The sequence below is a fragment of the Mastigoproctus giganteus genome, chromosome 13, assembly GCF_048544385.1.
Source record: "Mastigoproctus giganteus isolate SK-2022 chromosome 13, ASM4854438v1, whole genome shotgun sequence".
Taxonomy (NCBI): Eukaryota; Metazoa; Arthropoda; class Arachnida; order Uropygi; family Thelyphonidae; genus Mastigoproctus; species Mastigoproctus giganteus.
The window spans coordinates 87,092,511-87,106,281 of record NC_143587.1 but is presented as its reverse complement, the minus strand read 5'-3'; the positions used below and the strand labels follow the sequence as shown (position 1 = coordinate 87,106,281).

At 39.8% G+C, this 13,771-nt stretch overlaps 1 protein-coding gene across 2 annotated transcripts in view; it reads left to right on the top strand.

Annotated features, from left to right (window-relative positions):
- Positions 1 to 752: 752 nt before the first annotated feature.
- Positions 753 to 13,771, top strand: part of LOC150076242 (uncharacterized) — a 53,352-nt gene continuing 40,333 nt past the window's right edge. The window contains exons 1-2 of one of the 2 annotated variants that reach the window (XM_090387608.1): positions 753 to 860; positions 7,227 to 7,277. In XM_090387608.1, coding sequence (XP_090243734.1) covers positions 7,253 to 7,277 — 25 coding nt within the window. In that variant the 5' untranslated portion in view covers positions 753 to 860; positions 7,227 to 7,252. Of the gene's footprint in view, positions 861 to 6,937; positions 6,976 to 7,226; positions 7,278 to 13,771 lie in introns of those variants that run through there. The other variant, XM_090387609.1, reaches the window with a different exon arrangement.

Below are 13,771 nucleotides of genomic sequence, written 5' to 3'. Positions count from 1 at the left end.
AATCACAGTACAGCACGCGCTCGATTTTACTCCTGCCTCAGGTAAGTCAAGTGCAGTATTAGGCCTTAGGTTGCAGTAGGAGTGGGTGTGCGTTCGAGTGAGCTGAAAAAATTGTGTGAACGAGGAGAGCTAACAATAAGAAAGAAATGATGAAGAAAATAACAGAAGAAAATACTTTTCGTTCTTTCCACATGAGAACACAGGTAAGTACAATAAAAAAAGAAGTGAGAGACCCACGAGAACAAAGAAGAAGATGCAATTAAAAGCCTTCCATAATGAATGTCATCCACTCTTCCTTAGCGATAATTCAGCGGATCAACAGAAATGAAGCATTGGTAGCAAGTAAAAAAAATAATAATAATGCATTGCCCATAATAAACATTATTAGGGAACGGGTTCCGTTTGTTTCTCCGTTAAGTTAGCTGACCCTTCGTACTTGGCATTTGTTCCAGTATGTGCAGCTTGTTCAACAGGTAGAGAAAAGTTAGTCGGATAATCAGGATCTGTAGAATGCCAGTTGGCCTGTTTAATGCGCTTGTGTGTGATGCAGTGTCCGTTCTCCTGTGAGCAATGATGATATGCAGTGTAGAATCAGCCGCACACCGAGAGCCTTTTTATCTTGCCCTGGAGTCGCTTTGTAATGCACATCGCATTGTATCGATGCGTGAGATGCTGTCACGTGACTTGCAATAATTGAACAACTTTCGACCGTTGCAATTTGCGTGGTTGTCGAGTTGCAGCTCTCATTTGGGGCCTTCAAAGGACTACCAAGCGGTTCTGAAAACTAAACGAGTTTTCGAAATCTTCCGATTTATGAGCAAAAGACAAATCATTTGGAACAAACGCAATGGTTTCTTCAGGTAAGTGGACATCTGATTTTCAACATATGAAATTCACATTTAAGTGATTCAAAGATGTATGAATTTCACATTACAGTGATCCAGAGATATTAGATACACAGTAATCTGATGCAGAGATGCCGAATGGTAGGTTGATGATTCTGGTTTCTTATTGTCTTCGAACTATACCTTCGAGTTCTTATTACTTTCGTTGTTCTTTCAGCTAGGTTTTAAAAGTTTTGTTATACTTGAGATTTCATTTTGGTGCTTGTGCGAAACAAAATTTTAGAATATAATGGAATGTGGATTACGCGCCAAAGCAACTAAGGCTATGAGATTCAGTATACAGTATTGTGTCTCTGAATTGCGCGTATGTATTTGTGATCGTTTTACCTATTTGTTGGGCGAAAAACTCCAGTTTCCAGGAGAAAAAAAACCATGCGACCGTCGCCTGAGACTTTTTCAGACACGTGAAAAAAGCCCATGAAAAATTTGAACTTGAGCTTTTTCCACCCAGTGTGAGGAGGACAGTGATTATATACAGTGTGCTAGTCGGATATAATCACTTTAGGTAAGTGGGCATCTTCCGATTTGGAACGTATTATGAAATTCACATTTAAGTGATCCAAAGCAACTAAACCATTGCATATTTAATTCGCTATGAAATGTCAAACATTGGCAAGTTAAAAATTAAATTTTGTATTAGAATTTTTAACTTCTAATCAGCGGGTAGCCCAAAAAATATGGCGCCAAAAACCTAGGGGAAGAGGGAGGCTAACACTCACGAAAGACATTCACTCTAATTAATAAAAATTAACGCATAATTAAAATATGAACTAATACGTAAAAAAAATCATCCGCGTATGCGGATAATTTTAAGTATGCAAGTGATCAATAATTTAGGAAAACCTTTAGCAACCATTGGTTGAGAACAAGATTCCAAAACATTCCAAGAATAGACCCTTGCGGACATCCACGTAATACTTTCAGAGAAACTGTGTGAAAATAACTTATAACCTTAACAGATCTATCTGAAAAATAATTTCTAATAAGATTGTATAGTTTGCAGGGCAGTTTAGAGTTCTAAGACGTTCGAGGGCACTCTCCCACAAGAGTCAAAGGCCCCCTCAGTCGATAAAAATTGCCATGACGTATTTAGAAGACGACTGATTAATGAAATTCAGAAGAGTAACAAGGTCATCTTCAACACCAACTCCAGAGCCTGGTCAGGCGCGCGGATGCATAAGTACACGTGCCTTGAGTGACCGGAGTTCAAGCCCGTGACTGCTGAATACGGTGCTGTTTCTTGTATTCTGTCTATCTTGTTAATTCCTCTGACTGTTTGGTCGTCCCGGAGTATAAACAGAAAATTTATTTATTTTTATATTAATTACTAGAATAACTGTATGTTATTCTAGCAAAGTAAAGCCAGGATTCTATATGAGATCAAACTTTCTAGGATCTTACCAAAATTAGATAAAGCGATAGGTCTGTAAGACCGGGAAAGATTAGGAGACTTGCAAGGTTTCAACAGGATTCTTAAGATGGCAGATTTACCAGGAATTTGGGAAGACAGACCATTGTAGACATTCATTATATAAATTTAGAAGAACATTTGGACAGCAGGAGTGAAGTTTTATTAAGAACTCCCCTTCGACAAGATCTTCGCCAGGACACCGATTAGGTTTAATCCGAGCGATGGCAGATAATTCAACAGGGGTAAAAGGAACAGCAACCGAGGAAGTAAAGTAATTAAGATTAAGTGATCGAATATCTGTATGATAGGGCAAATCTAAAAGTAGACATCAGGTAAGAGCTGCTAGAGAACAGATACTGTAAATTCAATTCGTGTAAATTCTGAAATTGTATTATTATTATTAGCCATATGGTGCAAGGAAGCCTGAGGCTTATAGTGCACCGGCCAAAAAAAAAAAAAAAAAAAAAGTGTGTGTGTGTGTCAGTATCCAGCTCAGGACCCTGGGTGTGCCAAGCCCATACTGACCAAATTTACAGTATCTGTCCAAGAAAGAGATTCGCTGTTATTACTTATAACAGTGTTATAGATAATAGGTGCATGTAGCTTGTTTCTATTAATTTTTGTAAACAATGTTCCAGGGAGTTTGATTACCAACATGATGAACAAATTTCTTCCAGGTGTCAAATTTGAATTTAGCAATGAGTTTGACATATTGATCATTTTCCCCAATATAGATTGCTTGGAGTAGGTTGACATCATCAACTAACCAAGAACGTCTATGCCGTTGATAATTTTTTCGGGCACGAAAAACTTCACGACGCAAGATTGTCAATTCTGTTCCACCAAGGAGTGGTTACACGTTTTTAGAGTCCGTAGTCTAACGAATGATCCTTATAATGTCACTCGGTTGTCTGTCTGTCCGTCCGTCCGTTTTTCACAATTGTATTTCTGGAACCACTCAACCTATAGACTTAATTTTGCATGGGTGGCAAAAATTGCTGGCAAAAATTTGTCTGAGAAATGGGGGGGGGGTAAAATGTGGAGGACAAAAAAATTGTCGACAACCTATAGCTTATTATACACCGTTGGAAAGAGCTCAACGAAGTAGGTTTAAAAATATAATTTTAAAATAAAAAATGGCGGCGCCATAACCGAAAATGTGAGTAATTTTCGTTATCCCCCTCTATTTCCGTTGCTAATGGAGCTAAAAATTTAAAAATCACATTAGCCATGTGTTCGATTCTTATCAAGGGAAAACTATTTCGATTGAAATCTATAATTTACTTTGTGTTAAAATTAAAAAAAAACAATTTTTATTGCACTTCGATAGCGCGCTTCTGTGTACTAATTAAGTCCTTTTGGTGACAAAAAGGTTGCTAAATAGTTAATAATTCTATAAAGGTCATTTATAAACTTTGCGACGAGAAGTACAATCAACTGAAAAATAAGTATTTTTTAACAATTTTCAAAGCTGGAGTTGTCATCGCAAAAAGGTACTCAGAGCCAGTGTTGAGGCGACGGTGGTGGGGAGGCGCCTTCGCGGAGTCTTGCAGGGCCCTCACCTGCCAGTCGCTTCTCCCCCAAGACTTTAATCGCTTCTCCCACTCTTGTCATTCACAACTAGTTCCTCAGTTTTAGGCCAAGCCGGGGTACTATAAACGCTTTTTTTTTTTTTTTTTTTTTTTTTTTTTTTTTTTTTTTTCAGTTACGATAAAGCTCTCTATTTGAGATACTACACTAACGATCATTCGTGACTACGAACCCTTCATCCTGAGTGCCCGGCACTCAGTAGTTGACCGATTTATTTAGATTTCCTATTAGTAGAGTGAGTAGCAGCTTTGAGGAAAATATTGTAAACAAAATTAGCAGTGTCATCTGGAGGCATATTTTCAGAAAAACAAGAAAATTCAGAAATCGAAATATTAGAAAATTTCTGCCAATTGGCATTTCGAAGGAAAAGCGAGAGGAGGTGGAAGTATGCCGGGAAGAAATGAAAGGAACAGGTTGAATCTAAAAGAAAATTGTGCAATGATCAGAAGCAGTCCAATCAACACAAACTGTCCAAGAACAGATTTTGTTTAAAACAGAGAGGAAGAACAGAGCGTTAAATCAATATTGTATTGACCAGTAGAAGAAGAAAAAGTAGATCGGATTTGTTAAGTACATTAAGTCGGTGCTGCAGGATAAAATCTTCAAGAAGACAACCACGAGGGTTGGAAAAAGAACAGAACCAAGTCACGGATGTGGCAATAAAATCACCAGCTACAATAAAATTTGCAGGGTACAAGATTCTGAAAGCATGGTCAAAAAAAGAAAGAATTTCATCCCATTCATCTTAGTTTATTATCCTCCATGAGGAGGATAATAAACTGAAAAGAAATAGATACAGTAGACTCTCGATTTTCCGGGATGGATGGTAAAAAAATATATTCCCGGATAATCGATTTCCCGGTTAATCCAAAGTACAGCAAGTCCCCGACATACGTAAGAGATACGTTCCGGGACTTCTTACGTAAGGCGAGATTTGGAATGACTAATAAAAATATTGCTACTATATCCCTGATATGCCAAAAGTACAAAACCCACATAATATCCTCGGAAGAATGAAGAAAAATAGTTATATTTTTAATAAATTCAATTAAAAACGCATGTTATTGTACTGTAAAAATTGGTATGTATTTCGTAGCCTTGGTTAATATTATAGTTGACCTTCATTGGTACCGTTTGTTTTGGTTGGTTTTTAGGAGCATTAGAAACTAAGGCCATATTGCTCCGGGATATGCGGTGGTCATTCCTTGACCTTTCCGCATCCTCCGTATTTGGTGGTGACGGGCTCGAACCCCTGTCTAATCAAGAAGCGTGTGCTGCGCATTGCTGCTCCTTCCCACCTGGCTACGGAGGCGCCACCATTGGTACCGACCGCTTCTCGTATTCTGTCTTTCTTCTTTGTGTTCACCGTTGCCACTGACAAATATGAATTCCGCGCTATACTTGTTAATGTTTGGCAATTTTCATACATTCTTATTATTTTAATTTTCTGATCCAACTCGATCGCCTTCCTTTTCTTGATAGATTTACTAGTACCGCTGTCACTTTAGTGGGCACCATGATAACGTTTAAAACGAAATTTTCTGAAAAGAACTTCACAGGAGTTAGGTGAAAACTCACTATTATCACCCCACGCGAGTTCACCATTTTACTAAATTGGCATTTCGAACGTTTAATATACTACTAAAGCATTTCTAGAGGTCACTGCCATTTAAAAAAAAAAAAAAAAAATTGCACTTTCCGAGTTACTGGACTTTTCTGTTAGTGCATCTAATTATAAACGGGTATTAAACTCGATCTTATTGCATTTGAGATATTCCGATAGCTGGAATTCTTTGAGTTGTTACATTATGATGAAATGCGTGTTCCCTTCACTTGAAATCTTCAGTCATATAAAAACGTAATACAAGTCCGAATCTACGTAAGTCTGGGACTTGCTGAATCGAAATATGTTCAGCAACCTACGTAAAAAGTATGGCGACAGATAAAGAACTTAACACGCGCTACTCGCTGTCCAATACGATGCTTCCCTTTATTTTTTACAATGTCTCGTATGGTTTGGTCACCAACATTATAACGGTTCTTTAGAGATTTAATGGATGCACCGTTTCAACTTTTGAATATTTTCAAGCACAACTCTTACGTTGGCACATCATTTTCGCGGTTTCTAAACAAAAAAATAAATAAAAAATTACTATAAAAAAATTCTGACATGCATAACGAAACAAAATTTGTCCTTTTGCGCTGCACACAACAATCGACGCGACACAATATCAAATTAAACTTTTTTTTTTTGAGCGGCGGGTGTGAAGACAGCGGGGGTTGCAAGATAACAGGCACACTAATCTCCTAATGACGACTTACAACGTCGCTTCTTGTCCGCTTATTTACGACTTGCAAAATATCTGTTTATACCTATTCTATTTACTACTTGAATTTTATGATTTCTGGTTGTTTTTATTTAATTTGGAAATTTGAAGTGTCCCGGTTAATCCGATCCCGGTAAATCGAGAGTCTGCTGTACTTCCAAATGGACCAGAAATATATGCGCAAGTTACAAATTGGCAACTTAGCCAACAAAAAAAAAAAAAAAAAAATAATAATAAAATAAATAACCTCCAAAACATCATTCAAGAGCACAATAGCATAACGAGGATGTTGATGTGGTCCGTGTTGACAGGTCGATGGTGGAGTGTGAAGACCGTAGTAAGAAGAATTGTTATTTGGGAAGTCAGGGGGCGCTAGATACTGCACTTTCATTTTTGAGCCAGCTAGTCTAAGCATTATATAAACAACAGGAAGTAGAAAAGAAATTGTTCACACATAACTGGCGATCAAGACTAACATATCCAGCTGTTTTCTCACTGGTAATTATGGTCACCTGCTTATGAAAAAACAAGAACAGACAATAATACAAAGTCTAACCAGTTTCGTGTCTGCTAAGTGCGAGTAATTACACTCACGCGGACGCTCACTCGTGTCGTGTGTGCATATCCATTTAGTGATCTTATGAATAAATGTAGACTTATATTATTTTATCTGAGATTCAGTTCTGAAAGAAATACCATTTGCTCTCCATTACCTTTAGGAAACCAAGTTAATTAAGAAAAGGTATAAATGTTTGTATCGCCGTCTGTCTTATTCCTGTTTATGATTTGCACTTAAAAGTAGTGAAGTAATATTACTTAATAAATTAAATTTAAAAAAAATATGTATATGAGAGAAAAATAGGACGGAGCGAAGGGCAAAGGTTCTTTACTCTATCACTTTGGATTATAACAGTCTGAATTCATAACTTGAATATATACCACTAATTATTATGAGAAAAGTGTTATTAATTGCATGGTGTTCTCTTCTTGCAGGTGTTCCTGATGCCCTTGTATAAAAGATGAGTCGGATGTTTTTGATGCAAAGTAAGTATATATATGTATATATATATATATATATTTTTTTTTTTTTTGGCAAATCATAAAAAAAAAGTGAGCAGGATACGTGTTGAATATGCTGTATACGATAGGGTATATAAGATTCCATTTGTTTATTGCATGCTTCTGCAGTCTCACTCCATCAAATACTAATATACGATAGTGTCCAAAAGTTAAGTTGCATCTATTTTTTTTAAACCCTTGCATAAATCTTTATATGAAATTTGAATATGATAATATGATTTTTCGAGTGAAAATCCAAATGTTACACCAGTATACGGCTTTAAACTAAGGGGTAAGTTTATCAAAGTTTGTTTTTAACTGGAGAAAGCTGGTCGACCATGTATGATGGACTGGTTTGTCATGAATTTGACGGTTGAGGGAAACTTCCAGGGAAGCTTCCCTCAACCGTCGAGTAATTAAATGGTAATAAGACGGATACATTTCACTTTTGTAAATAATGAAAACAAAAAAATTCAATTTAAGAGATCGAACATGCCTGAAATGTAGTGTTACGCAGCGAAACTTACAAGCAAGCAGTGGCGTATCCAGGTATCATCGTAAAGGGGGGAGGGGGGGCATGGCGACCAGGCTTTTGAGTTTTTCTTTAGAACTCCTCCTGCGTTTTTTTTTTTTTTTTTAATTTCAAATTTTTGGTTAAGGGGGGCATATGCCCTCTCCTCCACCCCTGCAAGCAAGTGTGTGTCAAACTCGCTTAAGTGTGTATGGTCCGATTAGCATCGAGATGCAATAAGGAGATAACACCAGAAAGTCTCTTTCGCAGAGGCGGATTTAACGGCGGGCGCGCGCCCTGGGCCCCGACTTCTGAAGGGCCCACGCAAAATCCCAACAAATTAGTTGAACATATTAGTTCAAAACTTTGATTATTAATTATATTATACATATATTATTTTCAAATTTTATTGGAAATAAAACATTAATAGTACATTTTTATTTATTTAAAAAATGGTTAACATATACAGTATTTTTATTTTCCCTGTCTCTCTCTCTTTTTTTTTTAAGGGGCCCAATATTTTCTTCTGCGCCCGGGGCCTCAACCGACCTTAATCCGCTCCTGCTCTTTCGAGCACTCAGTGGCCACCATTTTCAGAGAAAATTGTATTAGAGATGGTTTTAGGAAAATAGATCCATGCGAGATGGCCTATGGTTTGTCTTACTACCTCCCAAAAAAAGTACCGTCTGACTTCGTGTTGACAATGCTAATGCTGTCTCTGGAGCTAAGAATACACTGTTACCCCTGTAACATCAAGGAATAGGGCCACCATCGTGGCGGTAGTCTTTAGGGAATCGTCGTATGAACGACAGCACAAATCTCTACATCCTTGAAGGCGGCACCTTGACTACCTAAAGGAATAGGAAAAATCCTCGCGCCCTATGTAAGATTCAGTAATAGAATAGACAAAAGAGCTAGCCAACGAATACCAGATTCTAGGCGTCACCAATTAGCAGTCTACGAATTTTTTTTTTTTTTTTTTGCTGACCACAAGGTAAATTGAACCTAAATCATTAATTTAAATATACAGTCGGACTCTGTTTAACGAACTCCTTTATAGCAATTTTTTCTATTTAGCGATTCTTTTTGAATTTCTCTTGGTAATTATATTTAAAATTGTTTCTGTAGAACGAAGAATATTTCCATATAACGAACATTACGAGAATTAACTGATGGCCTTAAGCAATCAGAAAGCACGACTTAATAGTTAAAGGAATTACCGTTCTGCAATTTAGTGCTACCTGTATTTATAGTAATTACACAAATAAATAAAAATATCACCTAATATTTATTAGGCGATTTATTAATTTTATTTTAATTTCAAGATAAATGTAGACTTATTTATCCGCGATAAGATATTTTTAGTACGTACCCCGATATATACACACTTACAACCAACCGAAAGTACTTCCTCGTCATCGCAATAGATTTTGCTGGGGCGTTTGACACTCTCTGGTGGCCGAGTGTCCTCGGCAGGCTCCTGGAGGCTAACCTGCCAGCAAATCTATACAAATGCATCAGTACATACCTCTCAGATAGATCAGTCACAGTCACTACTCCGTATTGCTCCGTATCACGGTTGATACACAGAGGATGCCCACAGGGTTCCGTTCTGGGCCCTGTTCTTTGGAATGTCGTCCTAGACGGCTTCCTAAATCTCAACCTTGGAAACGTCACATCCCAGGCTTATGCAGACGATCTTATTCTGATGCTTGCTGAGGACTCCAGAGCACAATTAGAGAACTCCGCAAATAGAGCAGTCACTATCCTGCAAGACTGGGCTGACAACAACAAACTCACAATTTCTCCAACCAAGACATGTTCAGTCCTACTCAGGGGGAACCTAGATATTAGGAGGCCTCCCCAAATCAAAGTCCAGGGGAAAACCGTCAAACTCGCAACGGAATTAAAACATTTGGGAGTCATGCTCGATAGGAATCTATCCTTCACACCACATCTGACATACATCAGGAATAAAATCAGAAACTATTCTGCACTCTTTGCAAGAGTCACCCGTAAGGACTGGGGCTTGAGGAAAAGGACCCTCGCCCTCTTCTATACGACAGTATTCCTGCCAGCCATTTCATATGCCTCCGGAGTCTGGTACCACAAAGCGACCACCGCGGTCAACAGGAGAAAACTAGAGACGATACAAAGATATACCCTGCTAACGATCTCCAGTGCCTGCAGGACGGTGAGTACTCACGCACTGCAGGTCCTTATGGGTGCCCTCCCCCTGGACCTGGAGATCGTTCGTCGAGGAATCCTACACCACCTCAGCAAAGGAAAAACGTCCACCTGCCTGAACTATACGATTGACTTAGCCAATGACCCTAAAATGGAAAAGAAGCGACTCACACTGCATCTCCAACAGACCTGGCAAACCCGCTGGGAAAATTCAATCAAAGGTGAAATCACCCGGAAATTCGTGCCGACATTTCAGACGGTATATCCAAAATATCCCCACTGGCTGTCTCCAGGACTCCTGGTCACATACCTACTCACCGGACACGGTGCATTCAGACACAAGTTGTCAGGCTTCCGACTCAGTGACACTCCTCTCTGCCACTGTGGCCAAACAGAAACATGGGAACACCTCATGTATCACTGTCACCTGTATCAAGATCTACGCTGCCGGCTCATCACTGAAATTCGATTCACACTGCAAAACCAGGAACACCTCATCCTAGAAGAAGACAGCTACAAAGCGCTAACAAAATTCGCTCAGGGCCTCTTCAGCAGAAGACGGACCTTCCCCCAGCCGCAACCACTGCAATGAAGAGAATGCAAGTAACCATCAAAGCTGCCCATAATCTGAAAAAAAAATCGACACCACTAAGGACCACCAGAACAAATCAAACCCGCAGGGATCCGACTTCGTAACAGAAGGAACAAAATGAAATCGCAAATGCACATCCAAGCTGACTGGACTAAATAACCTCGGATGGGATCTTAACCAATGAATGGCTACAAAATAAACTGGACTTTGTAAACCTCGGATGGGACAATGTCCCAAAAATGACATTCCACCGACTGAAGAAACTGCAGAGCCTCTCTGCACACTAGCCTTATTGGCGATCTGACCTGGCGCCCTTGCCTGGTCCACTTTTCTTCCCTTTCCCTGGCCAGGGGGGAGGTGATGGTCCCTCTGTCTCCTTCCCTCCTTGCCACCCACACTTTTCCTTCTGGTGGGGCATGGGCATGCCCCACCAAATCTTGGAGTCACCCTCCCTATCGACTCCATTCTTCTGTCTGTCGCCCCCCCAGCCTTCAGTCTCCTTCCCACTCTACCTGCACGCAAGCGAAAGCCCCACACATCCAAACTTAATTACAGCCAAATTTGATTCGCCCACAATTTTCGGCCTCACAATTCTAGCACAACCACCACGCGATAACCTCTCAAATTTTTTATTTTTTTTACTTAATTATTTTTATTTATTTTATTTTATTTTATTTTATTTATTTATTTATTTTTTAGGTCCTTGCCACTGAAATCTCAGGAAACTAGGTGGCAGGACCTGCCAGAGTACTTATTTAAAATATTGGTGTACCTGGTCTGCCTCCACGGGGCAAAGTGTGGGCAACGTCTGGCCTCAGCAGAGGCCTGGCGGCTAAATGGGCAGAAGAACAATGGTACACAACACTACTCATGTACAATATCCATACACTTTTAAATCTCTGGCCTTTACAGCGTACTGTATCACACGACAATGTAAACTACGCGGAGATGGGGGAAACCCCTGGTGCCGTTTGACCCCAAACACACACACTTATTTTTATTTTTTTCTCATACGAACCCCGTTAAAAACTGATTAGTGACGCCTGGCTTACTATCCTGTAGTGGTAGCAGACAAAATAGTCCCAATATGGGCCCTGGGGCCGAAAGCCAGAACAACAACGTAACCCAACACTACACAAAACAACGCAATACAGACACTTCTGACATTTACACAGTTTTGTATACACCACACTGACACGATGGCGCAGTTGTGGGAAACCACCGGTGGCGTCCCAACCCGAACACTATGTATCTGGGCCATATCACCCGGGCCCATAGGGCGCCTCCGTAGCCAGGTGGGAAGGAGCAGCAGTGCGTAGCACGCGCTCCTTGATTAGACCGGGGTTCGAGCCAGTCACCACCAAATACGGAGGCTGCGGAAAGGTCAGGGAATGACCACTGCATATTCCCGGAGAAATATGGCCTAATGCTCCTAAAAACCAACAAACAAACAACAACAAACCCGGGCCCACTCCCTCTTTGTTACGGAGATGGGAGAGACCCTCCCCCCCCCCCCGGTGACGCAAGACGTTGTTACGTATACAGTACAGTATGTGCTTTGCATAACACAACTACTTAAAGGGATTTTTTTTATTTGAACGATTAATTTTAAGACAATTTTGAAAATTGATTTAGCAATCTGTTTTAAAGTTTTTAGTTCTGTGATATTTTTTAAAAATCTTCAACTATTTATAATGATTCCTGTACACAAATGCATACTAAGTAGTAAACTTTAAATTTTGGTGTTTGGGTGGCGAAAATTACAAGAAGCGAACCAATGAAATGATTCTTAACTAATTATTTTCAATTTCTTGGATATTGAAGGAATTTTAACGTAGTAGTAGTAGTAGTGGCACATGACGCAAGAAAGCAAGTGTAGGAGCTTATGCAGCATCAGCCAAAAAAAAAAAAAAAAAAATCACACCATTCCCTCCAAATGCCTGTCCAGTTTCTCCTTAAATTTATTTAACCTATCAACTTCCACAACGACAGATGGAAGTTTGTTCCAGCAATTAACCACCCGCTGGCTAAAGGCAAATTTCCGCACATCTATTCTACATCTGTCCTTTCTTAATTTGAACTTATGTCCCCGTAGGTTGGTAATCTGAACAAGTGGAAGGATCCCATCAGAATTCAGCGTGCTCAACCCATTAAGGCCTTATAGACCTCAATCAGATCACCGCGCAGGTGCCTAGTCTCCAGCCACTGCAATTTGCAGAACTTAAGCCTCTCTTGGTAAGAGAATCCCTTCATTCCCCTCACCAATCGTGTTGCTCTTCTCTGTACACGCTCAAGCAAATCTACATCCTTCCTAAAATGAGGCCTCCAGACCTGTACGCAGTACTCAAGGCGTGGCCTGACCATTGCCTTATACAGAGGGACAATCACCTCCTTTTCCCTGCTAGCAAAATTCCTATATATCATTGACAAAACCCCATGACCCGCCCTAGCAGCCTGTCTGCACTGCTCAGAAAACTTCATATCTGACTGCACAATTACTCCCAGGTCTTCATTTTCTACCACCTTAAGTGTAGTACCACACAGTTGGTACGTTTCTCTGGGGTTACTTCTACCCATATGCAGTACTTTGCATTTGTCAAGGTTGAACTTCAGTTGCCACTTCTTAGCCCATCTGCCCAAATTATCTAGATCCTGTTGCAGTAGCACACTGCCATTACTGTCATTAACAACCCTGCCAACCTTTGTGTCATCTGCAAACTTCGACATTAAGCCTGATATACCTTCATCAATATCATTGATAAATACACAAAACAACAGTGGACCCAACACCGAACCCTGTGGGACTCCACTAATAACATTAGTCCACGAAGAGCAGCACCCATTGATTACCACCCTCTGTCTTCTCCCACTTAACCATCCTTTTATCCATTGTAGCAACTTACCCTTAATACCATTCTGCTCCAATTTGTACAGTAGTCTTTCATGCGCAACAGTGTCAAAAGCTTTCCTGAAATCCAAGTATATGATATCAAAATTATTTTTTGCATCCAGTTCCTTTGTGACCACATCATAATAACCAATCAAATTTGTCAGACAAGACTTTCCCTTAACAAACCCATGCTGTGTTTGAATTATTGCTGCAGTCTTGTCTAGATGATCCTGCAATGCATCTTTAACCAGCGACTCCATTATTTTACCCGGAACAGAAGTTAAACTAACTGGTCTGTA